Consider the following 22,344-nt stretch of genomic DNA (forward strand, 5'->3'; position numbering starts at 1 on the left):
GGAGGCAGGGGGTGGCTGAGTATCCCTGGAGGCAGGAGGCTCAGGGTCAGGACCACGGGAGAGCAGAGGTTCCAAGCCCTTGAACATACTCCAGTGGCCTATCAGACCTCACTTACAAAATACAAATTTAAAGACAAAATGATTGACAACCTCAAGACAGCCACCAGAGAACACCGAATGCCTAGCACAGGGTCCTTCCCAGGGAGCTTCTTTGCACCTGCCCTGGTCACAGGCCCCTGAAGCCGGCCCTGATTGTGGGCCTCTGGATGTAAACGCAGGACCTGTCTGTTCTTTTGCACTAGGCTCCAGCCTGTGAACGCAGCCTAACACCCCTTGTTGACCTCTTCCTGCAAATTCACTAGCCCTTGCAGCCTCCAGTCATAAATTCAGTTCGGGTCTTACCAGTGTTCTTATCCCATCCATAAACTTGGCACCCAGAAGGCGGACAGCTTCTCCAGGGGCTGAGTGTACTCCCCCCATCGAGGCGCAGCTCCACGTTCTTTCCGTCCATCCCTGGCCCCGGGTCCAAGGCCATTGCTGCCCTCTGTCCTCTCCTTTCGGTCCTGTTGACAGAAATGCTCCTGAATTTGCTGCAAGTCTCTGCTTCTCCCACATGCTGAACTGCTAAGGCAGAGGGGACTCTAAGTGGATCTCCTGGTACCCGCAGAGGGCATCAGGGAATGTTGACCTGGGAGGTGCCGCCTGCATGCTTGCAAGGTAAGGCTGTGGTCCACCAGGAGACTGGACTGAAGCCGTCTCTCTTGTACGAGGCCAATCAGAAAGAATCTTTAGTGGCCCACCCAGGGCTGTCCGTCACCAGGCAGCCTAGCCTGGCTTCCTGAGTGTGTAACACGGTCCTTACCCTAGTGTGTTGGCTCAACTTCACCTTGGCAAGTATGACATTCTTCCTGACTCTCTAACCCACGGCCTTCTGGTCTGCACCGTGAGGGCCGCCTGCATGGCCTGGGGGGACTCCAGGAAGTGTCGCGCCCTGGCTGGGAGAGGCGCATGAGTCCGGCTCTAGGCTCGCCGCCGTCCTTATTCCAGCCAGGCGACCCGCCTTCTCCCGTCTTGGGGCTTCTCATTGGAGCCTGTGGTTCCCTCTGTGGTTGCGCCTTTCACGCATAGTTTGAAAAGTGCCTCTTGGTTTTTTCCCTTCTTTTCTTTTGGGGCGGTTATGTTTCTCTCATCAGACTTAGGTCTCTAGATGCAAGGTCCGCATCTGATTCACGTCTCCAGCTTCGGCCCAGTGCTGTGTGTCTGGCCTTGATGGGGAGCCCTGGGGGAGACGTGCACAGCCGTGCCGGCGTCCTGGGGCAGGAAGCAGCTTGGCTAACTCTGAGCCATTCGCTTGGTTAGATCCCGAGAGCCTTGGCATGTGGACAGTCTTATAGGCAATGAGGACCCACAGAAGGTCCTAAACAGGGGAAAGCTATGATCATATTTAGCAACAATGAAAAGACTGGATTGAGCAGGGTGGGGGTGGGGTGGGGGGCGTGGCGCGCTGCTTCAGTAGAGCGGCAGGGGCTGCTCGAGTTAGAGCCAAGCAGAGGCCGGGAGGATGGAGGATGGCTGGGAGGTGAGGTGTTCAGGCCTGGTGAGGGACAGGATGTTGGAAGTAGAATCCAGGATGACTGCTGGGTAATGGCCAACTAAGAAAGGACAGAGGGAGCGAGCAGCAATTCAGGGATAAAGATGATAGAGTCAAAGTGAGGTCACAGGAGCCCAGGCTGGTGGCCGTGACACCTGGATTCGGTGTTGCAGGGAGCAGGGCTTCTTGAGGCTTCAGTTCCGCTCCCGTGGCATCTGATGTCCCAGCCCTCCCCCGCCGTAAGTGATGCGGTTTCTCCATTCAAGACCGGGATCGAGGATCTAGGAAGCCGTTCCAGACTCCACACGCTGCCTGCAAACCCCTCCCCACAACGAGTCTCTTTAATGACAACAAACCGGACCCAGGGACTTCCCTAGTGGCCTAATGGTTAAGAATCTGCCTTGCAGGGGATGCCGGTTCGACCCCTGGTCAGAGAGGCAAGATCCCACGTGCTGCAGAGGAGCTAAGCCCAGATGCCACGACTACTGCGCCCGAGTGCCGTAACTAGAGAGTCTGTGCGATGGGAGACTTCGCGCGCCGCAGCTATTTTAAGACTCAGTGCAACCAAATAAATGTATTCAAACAAAACGGACCCAGAACTTAACTACATGGACTTGGTCAAGCCGCTAACTTCTCCGTGCCTCAGTTTCCTCACATATAAAATGAGAATCAAGTGTCTATACGTTGGCTTAGGGGTGGGGGTGAAGCGGCTGGATGTGACTCCGCAGAGGGAGCTGAGGGAGCCTTATTCTGATGGTATAGTTAAGTGTCTTAATGGTGGTGATACGTTCATGTAACTACACGTGTGATAAAACTATACAGACCCCTCAGCAGACACACACACACACACACCAGTGTGCATAACTTGCAGAATCTGAATCAGCTTTGTGGATTGATCGCGCAAGGTCAGGTTCCTTTTCCATGGTGGGCTGCAGCTACGCAAGCTGCTAACCCTGGAGGCGGCTGGGTGTGGAGTGCACGCGGCCCTGCTGTGCAATTCCTTGCAATTTCCTGTGAATCTCGAATTATTTCAGAAGAAAACTTATCCCGTAGTGTTTTGGGGATATGATAATCTATATCTTGCTGCTGCTGCTGCTAAGTTGCTTCAGTTATGTCCGACTCTGTGTGACCCCATGGACTGCAGCCCACCAGGCTCCTCCATCCATGGGACTTGCCAGGCAAGAGTGCTGGAGTGGGTTGCCATTGCCTTCTCCGAATCTGTATCTTAGGACAATACTATCCTGTGTTAAGTATTCTGTAAAGTTTAACAGTTATTATAGCAAGGTGTCTACACAGTCAAGAAATAAAAGATCAGCGTATTTTAAAAAGTGGTTAGCAACCTTTTCAAACGATATACTCAGTATGTTTTTTAACCTTCAGATACGTTTCAGCCAGAATGTCTGCAAACCTAGATGAATGGGTCCAGCTGCTTATATTAAAAAGTATGGCAAATACAGGTCTTTCTCCTAATTTTGTGACTTTCTGGCCATTCTGTGGTTTACTGATTGATGATTAACAACCAGGTCCCTTGTTTCTCAGAAGTATTTCAGCTGGAAAAAAAAAAAAAACAAAAAACGAAACATGGAGAGTATTACTTGAAGATCGGCAAATGCGGTGTTGAACTGCTCACCTGATGCTCCGTGGCTTCTCGGACACTGTGTGCAGCACCCCCACAGCCCTGGTGACTGTTCACGTGTCTGCCCACCTTCTGTATGGCTGCCTCTCACGTGCCCTGACCCAGACCAGGTACAGGAACATGATGCTGACTGATGGAACAGAAATCCAGTCTCAGGGGAAACTTGTTAATTCCTTCAAGCGCAACTGGATATTCCTGGGATAGCAATAGGAGTACGTTTCCTATATTAACATTTTCCACGAGACACAAGCAACATGAGATTCTTAAAGTCATCTGTTGAGTTTCTTTTTAGAAATAGAAGTGGGAGGGGCACCATACAGGGTACTGGGTCAATCTCCCTGACACCCAGTGTGCAGGCCTTACACTCCCATTGTACCGATATGGTGAGTGAAGCGCAGAGGGGTCACTTGTCTAAAGTCACATGACTAGTACCAGATGGAGCCCAAGGTCCATCCTGGGGAGTGCCCCCTCAGGGTCCCAACCTAGGCAGCCAACAGGAGCTGAGGCGGGTGCTGGGCACCACAGCTCTGAGACACGGAGGGGCGCAGACAGAAATCCCTCAGCTAGAGACATAAATGCCGGGTAGGAAGGTTGATGTGCAGCCTGCTCAGTGCAAGCTCAGAACAAAGATGCAGATAAAATTCTTTATGAGTGACCTCAGCTAGACTAAATCTCTAGATAAATTAGGATGTGGGGAGGAATGTGGCAGGGGATTAGTGGTGGGGAGTTGAATGACCCAGGTCACCTCTGAGAAGCCAAGCCCAGGTACAGAGGCTCCTCTGGCAAGCGAGCCTTCGGCTTAGGAACTTCTTTAGATGCAGGGCTATTCTTTAGGTCCTTCCTAAACAAGCTGTGGTCCATGGACCAGCTGCATCAGCATCATCTGGGAGCTCTTTGGAAATGGAGATTCTCAGGCCCCACCCAGAACTGCTGAAACAGAATCTGGGTTATAGGACTATGTCCTGAGGGATTCATGTCCATGTTAAAATGCAAAGCAGTGCTCCCAAGTGAAGCAACACCAGTGCGACGCAACCCTGGACTACGAGCTCCTGAAAGAGGGCCTTACACCGGTGCACGCGGGGCCTGGTGCTGGGCTTTTCAAGATGCTTGGTAAAATAAAGCTGTGAAAAAGCAGCAACTCAAAAGCAGGAAGGAAGCTGAAAGTGATGGTAGAGAGAGGCAAACAGTGACAAGACACTGAGCCTACTTCCCAGGCTACAAGCCAAGCTTAAACCGGGGCTGATTGCTCATGAGCTGATTCTGGCCCGTAAGACCTATTTTGTTTGGCTCATGGAGCATTTTTATGCACAAAAGATTTTACGCATAGATCCCAGGTGGCGCTAGTGGTAAAGGACTTGGCAACCCACTCCAGCATTCTTAGTTGGTGAATCCCATGGACAGAGGAGCCTGGCTGTCCACAGTCCATAAGGTTGCAAAGAGTCGGACACTAATGAAGTGACTTAGCACGCGTGCATTCAATGGAGATTTCCATAGGGTGAAACTGGGGCTGCTTTCCCCATACAAACAATTAACAGGAGCTCAGTAATAGCTGCCTCTTTGGACAGAGCCTGAGTATCCGCTAGTTAGCCAGAATCCCCACCTTTTCCTACTGCCCCATCCCAGCCTTCCTCCCCGCCAACACCTGCTTTTTCAGTACACCTTACCTTCTCACCTCTCTATAAAAGTTTGAGTCTGTGAACTCTAGTGTAAATAATGAACAGATGGCTGGAAAATGATAGCTACTGTGTATTGGCTGAGTCATTCGACACCTCCGTTTATTGTCTTGTGCAGCTGTAATTTAGGGCGAGTTGTTCCATCACATCCGCTGGATCATGGAAAAAGCAAGAGAGTTCCAGAAAAACATCTATTTCTGCTTTATTGACTATGCCAAAGCCTTTGACTGTGTGGATCACAATAAACTGTGGAAAATTCTGAAAGAGATGGGAATACCAGACCACCTAACCTGCCTCTTGAGAAACCTACATGCAGGTCAGGAAGCAACAGTGAGAACTGGACATGGAACAACAGACTGGTTCCAAATAGGAAAAGGAGTACATCAAGGCTGTATATTGTTGCCCTGCTTATTTAACTTATATGCAGAGTACATCATGAGAAAAATGCTGGACTGGAAGAAACACAAGCTGGAATCAAGATTGCTGGGAGAAATATCAATAACCTCAGATATGCAGATGACACCACCCTTATGGCAGAAAGTGAAGAGGAGCTAAAAAGCATTTTGATGAAAGTGAAAGAGGAGAGTGAAAAAGTTGGCTTAAAGCTCAACATTCAGAAAACGAAGATCATGGCATCTGGTCCCATCACTTCATGGGAAGTAGATGGGGAAACAGTGGAAACAGTGTCAGACTTTATTTTGGGGGGCTCCAAAATCACTGCAGATAGTGACTGCAGCCATGAAATTAAAAGACGCTTACTCTTTGGAAGAAAAGTTATGACCAACCTAGATAGTATATTGAAAAGCAGAGACATTACTTTGCTGGCTAAGGTCCGTCTAGTCAAGGCTGTGGTTTTTCCAGTAGTCATGTATGGATGTGAGAGTTGGACTGTTAAGAAAGCTGAGTGCCGAAGCATTGATGCTTTTGAACTGTGGTGTTGGAGAAGACTCTTGCGAGTCCCTTGGACTGCAAGGAGATCCAACCAGTCCATTCTGAAGGAGATCAGCCCTGGGATTTCTTTGGAAGGAATGATGCTAAAGCTGAAGCTCCAGTACTTTGGCCACCTCATGCGAAGAGTTGACTCATTGGTAAAGACCCTGATGCCGGGAGGGATTGGGGGCAGGAGGAGAAGGGGACGACAGAGGATGAGATGGCTGGATGGCATCATGGACTCGATGGGCGTGAGTCTGAGTGAACTCCGGGAGATGGTGATGGACAGGGAGGCCTGGCGTGCTGCGATTCATGGGGTCGCAAAGAGTCGGACACGACTGAGCGACTGAACTGAACGGAACTGTTCCATCACGCTGTCTGAGACTCAGTTCTGGCTCAGCCTCTGCCTAGGTCTGGGGTCCTGAGGGAGTCACAGCACCCCTTAAACATCAGTCTCTTCTTCTGTAAAATGGACTCAGTAAAAGTAGCTTCACGTAGAGCATTAAGCCTTGTCTCTGCAACGCAGTTAGCAGCAGCTGATTAGTGAGATGCTAGCAATTGTGGTTTCCAGAGCCAATGACGCGCAGGCAAGCAGGTGTTTGCTCCCTGCATCGCTAAAATATGGGCATTAGTCGTCAACACTTCCCACCAGAAGGCATACAGAATACATAAAGTTGTTAATTTCAGCGAAGCTAAATATACATTTCAAATAGAAATTATATACATATGGAAAGCATGAAATGAAAACATAAACTTATGAAATATAAAGGTTAAAAGTATTACCCTTCTAATAAAAATTATTAGTAGATGAAATTAATAAAATGTTATTCAAAAATAATAAACCAAGCCCTTTAAAACAAAGAACATTTTAATAATAATGAACCCTTGAAATGAAATCACACTATTTGATGTTATTTTTGAATCATGAGCATATTTTGGTGCCCATTTTTTCTAACTGCTATAACATTTTTGAGATTGTTCTAAACTAAATTTGAAACTAATATTGTCCTATGAGTACTTTATCTTTAAATAATTTTTTTTCTTATTCAGTATTCTAGAGGGTTTTTTAACTCTTTTTTTTTTTGGTTAGCAGGGGCCACACCTTTCAATTGATCATGAGCCCAGTTGTATTTCATAAAAAGCATTTCCAGTTTGTCTCACCCCCTGCAGTGTTCTCCTGGGTAGGTGACCCCATGGGTCTGGTGGATGGGTCGCAGGGAACAGCTGTACTTGGAGGCCACTGGTTTAGAAAGTCTTTGAAACAGAATAAGGATTTATGTTGTGATAGAGGCACCTTGGTTCTTTTCCCCCTATGGATTGTGGAGGAATAGAAAACCACTTTCTAAATAAGTTTTCCTTACAGGATCCAAACTTCTGTTAAAATATTTCCCCAAGTGTAAATGATTCCCATTTTTAAAAAACATATCACAAAATACCTGTAGTTCAGTGTGTTTTAAAATCACACTATCCTGGAATTCCAGAATGTTAAAAACTGGAGTTATAATCACTAAATAAAACACCCCACCAGGTTTGGAAGTTCTTCTCCAGGTCAGTGACACCTTCCTGGGTCCCAAGGGCACAGCTGCCCCTGATGCTTTTCTGCAGACTTGCGTTAGAGGAAACAGCCTGGGAGGCTGTGGCTGGGAAAGCAGGGAGGTCATTAGAGAGGTCGTCGTTGTCCTCCTGAAATTCGCATCCGGCAGAAGTCTTGGAATGCAGCCTTATTTGCCAGTGCAGTTAGTTAAGATGAGATCTGGAATAGGGTGCGTCCTAAATTGAATGACACGTCCTTATGAGAAGAAATCTGGACCCACACGCACTCACAGGGGCGGTCATGTGAGGAGGAGGCAGAGACTGGAGCGATGCAGCTGCAGGCCAAGGGAGGCCAAGGATTCCCCACGCCGCCAGAACTAGCAGGGAGGCCCGGACAGCCTTCCCCAGGGCCTGCAGCGGGGAGCACGGCCCTGCCAGCCCCTCCACTGTGGGCTTCCAGCCTCCCGAACGCTAAGGGAACAGATTTCTGCTGCTGTAAGCCACCCAGTTAGTGCTAACTGTTGACAGTAGCCCTGGCAAACTGGGACAGCCATGCAGTTCGGAGCGAGGTGGCCAGAGCAATGGTTTGGCAGCAGGACTTTAACTGGCCAGGAGAATTCAGCCTATGTTCTTAAGGCCCCCACCCCCGAAGGCCTGCCTCACCTCCCTCCCCTCCTGCCTGGAGGGTCCCCCATCCTCCTGCACAGCCCCTCCCTCTGAGCAGCCTGCTGCCCCAGCTATGGCCCACCATTTGCTCTACCTGTGGCACTGCCTGGTCACTTCCAAATGCTGCCAGCGGTCCAGTGGGAAGAGCAGAGCCCCAGGAGCCCCAGAGGACTCCCGAGAGAGGAATGGCTCCTTCCCGGCTGTGCACTGGCCTTGAACAGTCACCTCATCTCCTGAGCCTCATTGGGTGGTGACCGTAATGACCCCGATGGGCCTTGGCAGGGATGCGGGGTGCAGCGGTACATCATCCAGCCCCTCCCACCCCCGGGCAGGAGCGATGAGAATCCGGGCATCCTGGAGAGCTAGGCCTTTTCTGACCGCCCACGGCAGTGCTGGAGCAGGTGGGCCCCAGAACACACCTGCAGCGGGCGGTGCCGTGCTCTAGGAGCCGCTGTCTTCATCTCTCGCTCTCACACACACACACACACACACACACACACGCACTCACACACACACACACACACATGCACTCACACACACACGCACTCACACACACGCAGGCCGGGCTGAGTCGGGCAGGGGGCTCGGGTCTGTGGTTTCCCGTGTCTGGCACAGAGTGGCTCTCCACAAATAGCTGCCTCAGGAATGATGCTGGAGAGGGAATGAGCAACCCACCAGATGGGTCAGGACCAGGTGCTGTCAGACCAGCCCGCTGCGCAGGAGCCTCCAAGGAAGGAATGTGCAGCCTGGCGGGTTTTCTTTTCTTTTAAATCGAGAGAAGCTGTCCTTCTTTGTTCTGTGAAGGGTCACTTAAGTGGCCTTCTTAGAGATGCAAATACAAGACAAGTAGGCACCCAGCGTCCTGGGATCAGTGCTGACCGGGGCCCTTTTGTGCCCAGTAGTGGTGGGTCCTGTATTGTATCTTAAGTGGCTTTTGGCAAAAAACCTGCGCTTCTTTGGCATGCCTCAGAAGTGGGATCCGTGGGGAGAAATGGGGAGGAAGAGAAATGTGTGGACTAATTTACACAAAGAGCCCAGGCTTTCTGGAAGGAATGAGATGGCTACCTCACCACTGTGTTTTTACATTTTTTTTTATTATAACAAGAACCATTACATCCCACCTGTGAGAGCTCAGGCACACAGGAAGCGAGGGTCTCACGGGACAGCACTGTTTCCATATGCCGTGCAGCTGGCACTTTCCACTCTGTGTGTCTATCTCGGTTTTAAACCTACAGGCCAGGACCCCTTGAGTTGATTTCATGACCCCTTATTGGGTTGGAGTCCATAGTCTGAAGAGTGCTTCTTGCGATTTGGTGGTCAGGAGACCTGTCGGGTGCACTAAGGCCTGGCTGTGGGAAGGATGCTGCTGCTATGGAAACAGAGACTTTGGTGTTCGTGAGCTCCCCCGGGACTGTAACCAGGGAGATGAAAATGGTGGTCCTTGATACTAGAGCTGGGTCTGATCAGGTTATCTGAGGCCAACTTGCCCTGGAAATTGTGTCTGTGTGTGCTTTGACAGAGCGGAATACACTAGCTTCTGCACTCTCTCCCCACGCAGGTCATGTTACAGAGGTGCTGTGTGTCCCTGGAGAGACTTGCAGACCCTCTATACCCCCTTGGGGATATTGTAATACCCAGCAATCCATTCCCACACAGCTATAATCTCATTGCCACCACCAAGGCCTGCTTGGGAGGGGCCTGCCCCATGCCCACCATCCGGGGGCAGCCCTGTGGTAGTGCTCGGCAAGAAAAGCCATAGTCATACCCTGGTTCTTAGCCTTTAGTCAATTCCAACTCTTTGTGGCCCTTTGGACTGGAGCCTGGCAGGCTCCCCGTCCGTGGGATTTTTCAGTCAAGAATGCTGGACTGGGTTGCCATTTCCTTCTGCAAGATGTCTTCTCAACCCAGGAACCGAACCCGTGCCTCCCGTGTCTCCTGCATTGCAGGCAGATTCTTTATCCACTGAGTATACCCCAGGGGTCCTGCCTTAGCAGGCGGGGAGTCCTCCAATTGAGGGGAATGCTGAGGCCTGAGCAGAACACCCTGGAGAAGTTGCTATTTCCACAGCAAAATCTTGGGAAACAGGGGCTTCACCCATCCTGGCACCTATGCTTTAGACACATCGCCAAGGCCAGCTTCCGATAAGAAACCTGATGGTCATCAGGATGGGACAGAAGTAGCCTGGAAACTTACCCACCGGAAGCGGAATCGGGAAGCCAGGCTGTGCTGCCCTTCCTCTTTCCACGGCTAGGTGGCAGCAGCGAGCAGAAGTACTTGAACCCCTCTGTGGACCGGGTCATCCCCGCTTCTCTCCTCTGCGCTGAGATTCTCCCAGTCCAGCCCTACCATCTCCCCTCCGCTTGCCCAGCAGTCCGGGCTACAGTTCTGCACTATGAGAGGGAAGTCTGCGGGGCACGTACTCACTCCGATGACCTCTTCTCTCAATGCCTCAGTTAATCCTCACAGCCCTTCAGCACCTTCAGCCCCATCCAGTGCCCCACTGAAAGACTCAGGGTCTTTGAAGGCTGGAGTTCAATTCCGTTTCAGTCAAGGCACTACAGAGGCCAAACACGGGCTCGCGCACCAAATGGCCCAGCTGCCTCTCAAGGTACCTCACCTCTTTGAGCCCCAGGGTGGCAGTCAAGCTCGTTTTCCCGTGGCCATGCAGCTTTTCAGCCTCCCCCGCAGTAAGACAGGTCACATGACTGAACTCTGGACAGTGGAATGTGGGTGGGAGTCTGGTTGCAGTCTGCTCGCAGCCCCTAAAATCCCCTGAGAGCTCCGTGTTCCCTCCTTCCTCCTCCGATAGACAGGATCCAGGGGAGGACTTGGGGTCCTGGAAGGAGCCTGAGTGCCTGCGTGACTGCCCGGAGTGGAGCCCTCTCGTTCGTTCCCCACTTCATGCTGACCTGCTTGACGTGGTAACCCCAGCACAACAGTGTCTGTTTATAGGGTTAAGACTCTGAGACTTGTGGTTGTTGCGTGATGTTGGCCAGCATCAATTTCTGATTAACCTGCGGTTTCCTTGCCTCTAACATGGGGTTTTCTACACCCAGTCTCAGGGTTGTGTCTATGACATACAGTGTGTTCAAATCACCAATCCTTGGGGCTGGTGCACTGCAAGCATTCAGAGCGTCACCAGGTAACTGAGGTCGCTCCCTTGCACAGTCAGTATCTGCAGCAGCAGTGGTGCCAACACAGGAGGCCTGACTAACCCCCAGGTTACAGCGCCCCGCCCTGAGCTAAGCGGACTGAACGGCAGGTGGGCCACGCTCATGGCAGAGGGGCGAGCGGGGATACTGGGAGTCTTCAAAGGTGCACAGACCCCCAGGTTACAGCGCCCCGCCCTGAGCTAAGCGGACCGAATGGCAGGTGGGCCATGCTCATGGCAGAGGGGCAAGCGGGGATACTGGGAGTCTTCAAAGGTGCACAGACCCCACCTATGCAAATGCTTTGTCAGCTGGATTTTTGCTAATACTGTGGAGACTAGCCATTATCTGTAATGGCTACAGGGCAGTATCTGTAATGGAATGCCGAGCTGAGGGGATTGCATGTACTGAAAGAGGTTAAGAGCCACACTGGAGCCAGGCTCCTCAGTTCAAATCCTGTCTCTTCCGCTTACTAGCTGTGGGATCCCATGTAAATCACTTAGCAGTTCTGTGCCTCAGTTTCCCCATCAGTAAAATGGGAGTTTTACTAATGTTCTGGTGGAGTATGGCTTAACATATGTAGAATGATCAGTGCTTAGCACACAGCAGGTGCTCAATTCACGTGGCTCTTATTACTGAAGGAGGTATCCCACTTGGTGACTCCTGGTGAAGCAGCTGAGACCACCTCTGCGCCGTAGCCCATGGAAAGGTCTGATGCCATCACAGCCGCCAGAAAGTGCCCCCCGGCCCCTGCTCCCTGCAGCGGCTGCTGCAGCTGGTCTACCTGGACAGGAAACAAAAGCCCCCAGGACCATGTCTGTGGGCTCCTGCTCTTTCCCATGCTGCATTTCTCCTGAGGCTGGGGGAGTAAAGAAAGAAAAGCAGAAAGAGCAGGTGGGAGCAGGGCTGCGGGTGAGACTCCGGGAAAGACAATGAGCTTTGTAAAATTCCTCTTGGGCAGTCTGGCCAAGTTCAATGGCTTCAGGCCACATGAACAGCAAGAAAAATGTAGCCCAGGAATTTCTCCCCAACCATGCCCCTTGTCTTTCTCTGTGAGAATTTGGAGCTGCAGACACATTCCTTCCATGAACAACGTCTGCAGCAGCTGAAGGCCCATTGGCCAGAGCTGGGGAACCAGCTGGCCATGGAGCTCTGGGGCCCTGCCCTCAGGGCCCCCCTCCTCCCTGAGCGCTGGGCACAGCAAATGTGCAGGAGGATAGGCTCTGGCTGACAGACTTCAAATCCCACCGTGTCAGACACTGGCCCTTCCTGGGCACTGCAGGCCTCTCCTGAGAGCAGCTGTCCAGACAGTTTGTGCAGCTGCATTTCCCTAATCTGTCACCCAGAAGCGGAAACTAGACATCTTGGACAGAATCCCCACCTCTTAGAGATGGGAATTCACTTTTTTTCTAAGCCAAGTACTTCCCACATCAAGAGGAAACAACTTCCCAGTGCTCTAAAATTCTTCTGAACAGAGGGCAAACTGCATAAAGCCCATGGGCCAAATATGGCTCACCACCTGCTTTTGTAAATAAAGTTTTATTGAAACACAGCCACACCCATGTGTTTCTGTATTGTCCATGACTGATTTCATGCTATCAGAGCAGAGTTGAGTAGCTGCTATGGAGATAATGTGGCAAAGTTTAAATACATTTATCATCTGCCCCTTAAAAAAAGTTTATCAATTCCTTGTTTAAAATAGAATGTATTCAGTTCAGTTCAGTTCAGTCGCTCAGTCGTGTCCGACTCTTTGAGACCCCATGAGTCGCAGCACGCCAGGCCTCCCTGTCCATCACCAACTCCTGGAGTTCACTCAGACTCACGTCCATCGAGTCTGTGATGCCATCCATCCATCTCATACTCTGTCGTCCCCTTCTCCTCCTGCCCCCAATCCCTCCCAGCATCAGAGTCTTTTCCAATGAGTCAACTCTTCGCATGAGGTGGCCAAAGTACTGGAGTTTCAGCTTTAGCATCATTCCTTCTGAAGAAATCCCAGGGCTGATCTCCTTCAGAATGGACTGGTTGGACCTCCTTGCAGCCCAAGGGACTCTCAAGAGTCTTCTCCAACACCACAGTTCAAAAGCATCAATGCTTCGGCACTCAGCTTTCTTAACAGTCCAACTCTCACATCCATACATGACTATTGGAAAAACCATAGCCTTGACTAGATGGACCTTAGTCGGCAAAGTAATATCTCTGCTTTTGACTATGCCATCTAGGTTGGTCATAACTTTTCTTCCAAGGAGTAAGTGTCTTTTAATTTCATGGCTGCAGTGTATTACATTCACTTATTAACTTATACTCATGTTATTCCACAAAGGCTTTGAAATGGCTTCTGATGAGAACACTTGAAATGAAGTAACACAATAGTAATAATTTTATAAATTAAGGACCTGAGAAAATGCAAATAAAAGTAGAAAAATAAAATCAGGAAACAAAAACATAAACGTGAAAACCTACTGTGGGGCCTTCATACTTGCCAAAATTGAACTTTAAAATTTCCCTGAGCATCCTGGTAGCCAAAGGAAGAAGAGAAATGAGACTTAAGTCTCATTAAGAGAAAGGAAAAGACATACCATTCCATATGGAATCCACAGCCTTTTCTAGCACAAAGCAGAGTGGGCTTGCTTCAAATAAACTCTGTCTTCCCCAGAATGACATTATTCATTAAAGAAAGAAAAGAACCCAGAACAATGAGTCTGTAAGGTGAATAACACCAGTGCTGCTGATGAGGGATAATGGGGGTATCGGAGGGAGTTAGTTAACATGTTTAACCTGATCGCTGCTGTTGTTCAGTTGCTAAGTCACTTGGACTGTTTGTGACCTCACGGACTACAGCGTGCCAGGCCTCCCTGTCCCTCACCCTCTCCTGGAGTTTGCCCAAGTTCATGTCCATTGAATCGGTGATGCTGTCCAACCATCTCATCCTCTGCTGCCCTCTTCTCATTTTGCCTTCAATCTTTCCCAGCATCAGGGTTTTTCCCAGTGAGTCAGCTCTTCTCATCAGGTGGCCAAAGTATTGGAGCTTCAGCTTCAGCATTAGTCCTTCCAATGAGTATTCAGGGTTGATTTCCTTTAGGATTGACTGGTTTGATCTCCTTGCAGCCCAAGGGACTCTCAAGAGTCTTTTCCAGCACCACGACTTGAAAGCATCCATAGTTAAATCCAAATCAGTTGGCTTTCATGTACTGAGGTAATAGCACACAACATTTATTTTGAGAGATTGTAGGGGAGGCCTGTTTTCTGCTTATCATATTTCTACATCTGTTTCGAAGCAAAAACTGAGGCTGAATGGGAAAAGCCCTGACTTGCCACTAATTAAGCTTTAGTGCCCGGCACATCATAGGCCCTGAAGAAATGCTTATGAGGAGTGGACCTAGCGTCTCTGGACTTCTCATTTCCCATGGTAATGAGAAGGCTGTATTAGAATGGATGAAGTCCCTTCCAATTCCAGAACATCCGTGAGATGGCATATGCACATTGGATTTGGGCCAAATTCCCATCAGATCAGAACCGTGATAGGAGGAGAAGATGAGAGAGGGGAACACAGGCCAAAAAGCCGGAGGCGGGGGAATGGCTGTTAAAAGGTGTCCTGTGGTGGTCAGTCTGCCCAGATTCAAGGACAAGCTCTCCCACCCTCCAGCTCTGTGACTTTGAGAGCTCATATAACCTGGGCAGGTGTCCATCTTCTCACCTCTAAAGTGAGCGTTATGACATGTCACCATCATGAGGCTGCTGCGAAAATTAAATGAGATACCGGCACCCGTGGGGGCAGATTTGTAATAAGCATTGTACAAAGTGCTTTTATCTTCAAGAAGCCCCCTCTGATCAGGTGTCAAGGCTAACAGTGAAAGTGAAAAAGCCGCTCAGTCATGTCTGACTCTTTGCGACCGCATGGACAATATAGTCCATGGAATTCTCCAGGCCAGAATCCTGGAGAGGGTACCTTTCCTTTCTCCGGGGGATCTTCCCAACCGAGGGATCGAACCCAGGTCTCTTGCCTTGCAGGCGGTTTCTTTACCAACTGAGCTATCAGGGAGGCCACCAGGGAACAGACATTACCCTGAAAAGCTAAGACAGCAGTGAGCCTCACACAGCCTGACTGACGGATGCCCTCTGATGCCCTCCAGCACTGCCCAAGGGCTACCTTTTTCATCATAAGTCTGGCCTATGGACGTGCCTTAGACCTGTGGGGCCTGCGTCCCAACTCTGCTCCTTCTCCCTTCAAAATATCTACCATAGCATTAAGAACAGAGGCTCCAAAACAAGACAGGCTGGGTTCTGATCCCAGCTCGGCCACTAATCAGCTGTGGAGTTACCTCACCTCCCTGTGCCTCAGCTCTCCTCCGTAACGTGGAAATGATGATGGTAGGGGACACACGGGACTGCTCTGAATTTCCGTGGACTGCCGTGCTCTTAGCCAGGCAGCGTTGGCCATCAGGATGATGTTTCACCGCCCCCCACCAGGTCTCATTGTGTTAGTGCCTCGTAAACTACCCCCAGCCTTAGTGACCTAAACGTTTATTTGCTCTTGTTCTACAGTGTGGGCAGGGCTCGGCACGGAGAGCTCGCCTCTGCTCCACTTGTGTCAGTTGGAGGACGGGCCTCCAGAGTGGCCCCACTCACGTAGCCTGACCTGGTTGGGTCCAGCTTCCCGGAGCGTGGCAGGATCAGGAGAGTCCCACTGCTCTCCCTGGACGACAATGGTGGAAGCTAGCAAGCTTCTTAGAATTTAGGCCCAGGGCTGGCCCAGGGCCACTTACTCCTGTCACCTTGTTAGTTAAGGCAAGCCGTGGGGCGGCCCAGATTCCAGGAGACAGGGGCACACAGGGTGTGGGGTCTTGGGGTGTGCATTGCTGGGGGCTACCTTGCTAGTACACAGCTCAGCTTGATCTCCGTCTCCTCGGCATCTCTCGTCTGCCTTATGCCAGCTTTCTCGCTGCTCTGATCTCGCCCTTCTCGTCCCCCCTTCACTCTAGCACCAGGCTGATCAGTCAGAATCACAGACCGCATCATACCCTAAAGGCCCTGTTTCTTTGATAACACTGCTTGCTCATTGGAGGACCATTCCCATGCCACCCTCAAGGTGCTAGACTCCTCATCGCATCTCAGCTCTCATCTCAGAGACCTGTCCTCTGGAGAGCCTCTCTGACCACCCTGTGTAGACTGGGCACTGTCTCCCCCAGAGCTGCCAGGGGTCCACCTAGCACCCCCAGAGCTCAGGCCTGGGCTCTGCTCGGGCGTTCAGCTGTGCTCAGTCATCATTTGGTACCTGGGTGAATATATGAATGAAAGAATGATCACAGCAGGCCTACAAAGCCACGTTCATGATGGCGATGCCATGTCCCTATTGCTACTCTGCCCTGAGCTGCCCAGGGCTGAGCTCCCATCTTGAGATGGCACCCTGGGGTTACCTTGGGTATGAGCTGGGAGGAGAAACCACCCTCCTGCAGAGGGGTAGAAAGGCCAGGTACTGAGTCTCCTAAGTAAATTCTTGAATGGCCTGCACACGTCTGACAGTCAGGTTCTAGAGGGCCAAGATTCCAGCAGCAGCAGCAGCCTCCTTAAAAATAAACCCATATTCTCATCACCAAACTTTGAGTCTTTCAGAGAAATTGACTAAAGCAGCCGGAAGTGGAGGCCTGGGTGGGTGGGGGGAGCCCCGCAGAATCGTCGTCCTGCAAAGCTGGTGTGCAGCCCTCCTCCCAGGGCCCATCGTCCTCACTGGATGCCCACCCCCTGGTTCAGGCTCTGCTTTCCCATGGCGTCTCGGATGTTGGCCTTGCAACTCAGGAATATGTCTCAGGGCCCAGCCCCCTGCTCAGTTGTCTAGAGTCTGGTGGCTTGAGCTTGGCTGGAGCCTTAGAGCACTGAGTGATCCTGAGGTTTTGACTCAGTTCAAGATGGTCTGGGGCCATTATCAATTCAGGGGCTTTGTTCAGAGTTTAATTTTTCAGGTGAATTCTGTGCTCAGTACGTGCTTTTGCAATTGCAACCCATGACTCTATGCCTGGTGGGGTAAATGCCATTCTCCCATTTATCTATCCACCCCCCCACCCACTCACCCACCCACCCACCCACCCATCCACCCCCCTCACCCACCAGCCTACCCACCCACCCACCCACCCCACCCATCCACCCACCCACCCCACCCATCCACACACCACCCATCCACCCCCCTCACCCACCAGCCTACCCACCCATCCACCCCCCCACCCATCCACCCCCCCACCCATCCACCCCCCACCCATCCACCCCCCACCCACTCACCCACCCACTCACCCATCCATCCACCCACTCACCCATCCACCCACCCACTCACCCACCCACCCAACCACCCACCAACCTACCCACCCACCAACCTACCCACCCACCAACCTACCCACCCACTCACCCACCCACCCACCCACCCCCTCACCCACCCACCCACCCACCCCCTCACCCACCCACCCACCTCCCCCCACCCACCCACCTACCCACCAACCTACCCACCCACTCATCCATCTATCCACTCATTCACCTACTCAGCCCACCCACCTGTCTATCTACCCATCCATCCATCCATCCATCCTGACTCTGACACTTGTCATTTCATTGGTCTTGGGCAAGTCTGTTTACCCTCCTGAACTTTCGTTTCTTCCTCAGTAAATTGAATCTAATGGTGCCTTATGGGTAGCCCTGTGATTAATTGAGATAATAGCACATATGAGTTGCCTGGTGGAAAACACATAGTTAAACACATTGTTAATGTTATTTTCCTTCCCGCTTGAGAAATACACACACAACTAGAAAACTATAAAAAGACAGTATATAATCAGGACAATAAAAGTGTGTGAAACCAAAGGCAGTAATATAAACTCTTGCCTTGCGTTCTGTGTCATAAACTGTCCTGGGAGTTGATATTTAAAGCGACTTTGAAAAGTTGAGTATCCCAAAATATATTTGAAAAGTTGAGTATCCCAAAATATATTTGAATGGTTCAATGGGGATGCTGACCCTCTATAATAGGTTCATTCGAAATGATCCTGCTTTGCTACTTCCTCTTAGAAAGATAAACAAGCAGCCCACAATGGCTGCTGTGATGTTTTCTTTTAAATCTTGCTTTCCAAATGTAGTACTTGGCTGTTGGACAATCACCCGGGGGCTCGCTCCCCGCACATGCTCTCCCTGAATGCAGGAAGCTCTAGCTTGGAATTCCTGGGGCCTCATTAAGCCCGCTGTGACTAAGTGATCTTGCCTGGTGCTAAAACTGTTTAAAATGACTTGGCAACAACCAGAAGTCAGGTCTCTCTGTTTTTTCTCAGTTACTCCCTCTTTGTAACCCCCGCCTTCATGTCATGAAATGAAAACATCTTTCTTTCCGGATCTAGTGCAGGACAGCGCTCCTCTCTCCCTGAAGAAGCCTCACCCGGGTCTTTCTGGAGAGTGAGAGAGGGAGACAGAAATCTGTCCCACTGCTGTTAATCTCTCCTTTGAATGAGACTTAACTCCTGGGAAAACCTCTCCCCTATTCCAAGTCATTCTTTCCTCTCTTCCCCTGCCTCCCCCCGCCCCCAACAATTAATTCTTCTGCTTCTTGCTCTAGGCGGCCTCTGCCTTGGGCCTGGCCTTGCCGCTGCTCTCTTCCAGACTGTGTCTATTTTCTCAAGATGGGATGGAGGTAGGGAGGGAAGGAGAAAATCCCAGTCGAGCAGAGGCCATCAGAGGTTGACCATAGCCCTGTTTCAGGGGCAGGAACAGAACCTAGGAACTGGATGGGTGAGAGGGAATCTAATATTAAGAATCCGTCTCTGTGCCAGATAATTCTTCTCATTCGACTTCAACTCTACAATAATATATGAATACGCCTTCCTTTTAAAAAATTAGACCACCATAAGAATGCCAGATTCCCTTGACACCCACTTTCAATCCGTTCCCATCTCTTGCTCTTTCCCTGGAGGGAACCACTTGATTATTTTGTTTTCTTCCCAAGTATTTTTCCTGGCCCAAGTGTCTAGAGCAGTGCCTGGCACGGAATGGGTGCTGTACAGTGGAATAATGTTCTGAAGGTGTGTGTTTTACGTAAGGACTACGAATCCATAGATCTTCAACATCCAGCTGCAGCTCCCTCCCTTGATAGCATTTATGGAAATGCCAGTGTATTTGATCATCCCTTTACTGACGAACATCTTTTTGGTTGCAATTTTTTGCAGTTACAGACAGGGCTGCAGTGAAAAGCCTGGTATAGGTTATCTTGAGAGTGTGGGCTGATTTCTTGCTTGGTCCCAGGGTCTGAGCATTTTTAGTTTTAATGTGCACCTCGAGTGTTACCTTCCAGAGTGATGGCGCCAAGCAAGCCCTCACCAACACTTGATGATAGTGCCCACTTACGAGTGCCACTTGCCCATTCTTTGCGACTCCATGGACTGTAGCCCACCGGGCGTCTCTGTCCAGGGAATTCTCCAGGCAAGAATACTGGAGCGGGTTGCCATTTCCTTCTCCATCCCACTTACATAGCACTTCACAAAACGCCAGATGTGTCCTAGAGCATTTTAACGATTATGCATTAAATCTTCGCAAGGATCCCTCGAAGCATTTCTATTATTTTTCCTATCTGATAGATGAGGAAACTGAGCACAGAGTGTTTGAGTAACTTGACACCATCAAACCTTTAATTTGTGCTCAGGAGAATGGTCTCAGAGGGGAAGTGACTTATCCAAAGTCACACAGTCCATGGATAGCCCAGCCAGGTTTGGGAGAAGCCTCAATTCCTCAGTTACAGAGTGCAGGCGAGCTGGGAACCCGAGAGCAGGGTAGCCCTCGTAGACACGTCCCAAGTCACCACGAGATGACCTCTCGGAGGATGCTGGGGGACGGCTGGCGCCGCCCTTGCAGCGCGAGGGGACCTTTCCTTCCGGTCTGCCTGCATCCCCCACCACCCGTCCCGGGTTCCCTGCGGGTAGAGGAGGGAGCCGCCCGCCGCGCCAGCTCGCACAGCACCCCCTGGCGGCCCCTCGCGAGCGCACAGCCCGGCGCCCCGGGAGAGTAACGGGCCGTGGGGAGGGCGCCCGCGAGGGCAGGGAGCCGGCGTAGGGGCCGCCCCGGCGCGCGGAGATAAAAGCGGGCCTGCCCCGCGGCTGGCGCGATCTGCGCATTCTCCTATTGATTAGCAGGGTCTGCCCGGAGGCCGGGATACCGCGGAGCGGGACCGGCACGGAGCGTAAGGGAGACGGAGCGGCCGGGTCTGTGGCCCCGTGCCGGGCTGAGCACCGTCCGCCAGCCGGACATCGGCCACCCTGCTCCGGGGGTGCGGGCAGCAGGCGGCGCGCCAGGCAGCGAAGCTGAGCCGCGGGCGCAGGCGGCGGCTATGGGGCTGTGTTGCTGCAAAGACTGGAGGGGACACCTGCGAGCGCCCAAAGGTAACTCCTGGACGTGCACGTGCGCCGCGGACTCGGGACTTAGGCGCCCAGGCGAGGGGCGCGCGCCGCCGGTTCCCTCCTGCAGCCACTGGAAGCTGCCGGGCCCGCCTCGGGGATTCGTCCGCAGGATTCCCCTGGGCCGCCCGACACCTGCTTCCGCCGTGGAAAGGGCTCAGATGTGGCTGCAACTTTCCCCCGGTGTCCGAACTTTGGAGCGCGCGTCCAGAGGCTCCTCTTGCTCTTCGGAGCCCGGCTGGAGGTTAGGGTCCCATCCCGGGGTAGAAGGGGAGCCGAGAGGAGGGGAAAGCCCGCCCTACGGGGTCCGGCGCGGACGGTGAGCGCCGGCTGCTGGTCCGCCAAGTCCAAGGCTGGGTCGGCGGAGCCCCTGGCTCCCGGCCCCGCCCGCAGGTCCTTTGCAGAGAGCCTGGTTTGCTCCCGTCGCCGCCTCTGCGGCTTAACCGCCTCGGAGCGGGGCCATTCATTCTCCTCGCCCGCCTCTGTCACAAACTTGGACCCAAGGGCCCTGACTCAGAGTTTTCCAAAAGTCGCGGGGAGCTGCTTGTGGAACGCAGCGGGCTTGGAGAGGGTTCAAAGCCGAGAAACGCGCCGAGGACGTTGGCGGCTGCGGAGGTCCGGCCTCCTTTGGGCAGTGGCCCTTCTAACTTAACCCTTGACTGGCTGAAACTATCCCTGTTGATTGCCAGAAACAGGATAATGCAACCCTTTACCGCAGCGCCTCCCAAGCTCGTGGGAACCTAAAACCCACCTGTCCCTCGCTTATTAAACATGCAGATTGCCTAGCCTCACTCTGACCTACTTCCTGGATAGGCTCTGGGGAAGGGTCTGCAAGGCTGTGTGTTTAAGGGCTTCCCTAAGTGACTGGCGTGACAAGGTGAGTCTGGAAAGTCTTGCCTGTAAACTATAAGGTGGGCGCCGGCTTTACCAGATGGGCGCCAGGTTCTGGTTCTTTGAAAAGTATATTCTGGATCCTGATAAAGAAAGGTTGGAATATGTCAAGCAGCTTGAAGAACTCTTGTCCAGGTGATGATAAAGATGGCACAAATGTATTGGTTTGTTCACAAAGAGTTTGAGGTCGTTTTTAACATGAGAAGTAAATATAACAAAACCAAATAGGGCCCTACACTTAAATAGATCATATAGAGCAAAGGGAGAAAGAGCCCAGTTAATCTGGCCATAAGATAATATCTGTGGTTGAGCTTTTGTGCAGCTCAAATGAAATAAGACGAGTTTCATGGTTCTCATTGCCCTAGAGCAACAGTTTTCCTAACTTTGATTTTAACAAGAAAATCAAAGTTAGTTTGTGTTTGGAAGGAATAGATGGAGGACAAGTGTATCTTGGCTGCTGCAGTAACCAGGGCCTCCGTAGGATTCAGAGGGCAGGGTCTGGCTCATGCTGACGGAGGTCAGGCCAGAGCCCAGAGCAGAGCAGCAAGGATTTCAATAGGGGCCTGGGGCGGCTTTGGTCTTTCTGGACCACTTCTCAGTAAATCCTGTTGGGAGGTGGAGCTTAAATCCTAGAAGCAAAGGTGGATTTGCCAGGGCTGGGTTAGGGAAGGTACTTACTCAACTAGTAACCCCAGAAGGGAGCAGTAAGAGGGTCTGCTGCTGGGGCTGTCTTCTGGGACTATGGACCCCAGGTTGCACAGTCCGTGTGAGAAGCAGGCCTGGTGCAGGCGTGTTTCCCACTTTGCTCCCATCCTCCCAACCCATCCTAAGACAGAGCTGGCCGATGCAGCCTGGGAGCAGG

General features: G+C 51.6%; 1 protein-coding gene across 5 annotated transcripts in view; it reads left to right on the forward strand.

The window, feature by feature from the left end:
• Positions 1–22,344, forward strand: part of ARHGAP22 (Rho GTPase activating protein 22) — a 181,693-nt gene that overhangs the window by 81,459 nt on the left and 77,890 nt on the right. Inside the window, exon 1 of one of the 5 annotated variants that reach the window (XM_018042515.1) lies at positions 20,222–20,576. The exons of the other annotated variants lie outside the window; for them this stretch is intronic. Coding sequence (XP_017898004.1) covers positions 20,525–20,576 — 52 coding nt within the window. The 5' untranslated portion in view covers positions 20,222–20,524. Of the gene's footprint in view, positions 1–20,221; positions 20,577–22,344 lie in introns of those variants that run through there. 5 annotated transcript variants of the gene reach the window in all.

This window comes from Capra hircus, chromosome 28, assembly GCF_001704415.2.
Source record: "Capra hircus breed San Clemente chromosome 28, ASM170441v1, whole genome shotgun sequence".
NCBI lineage: Eukaryota > Metazoa > Chordata > Mammalia > Artiodactyla > Bovidae > Capra > Capra hircus.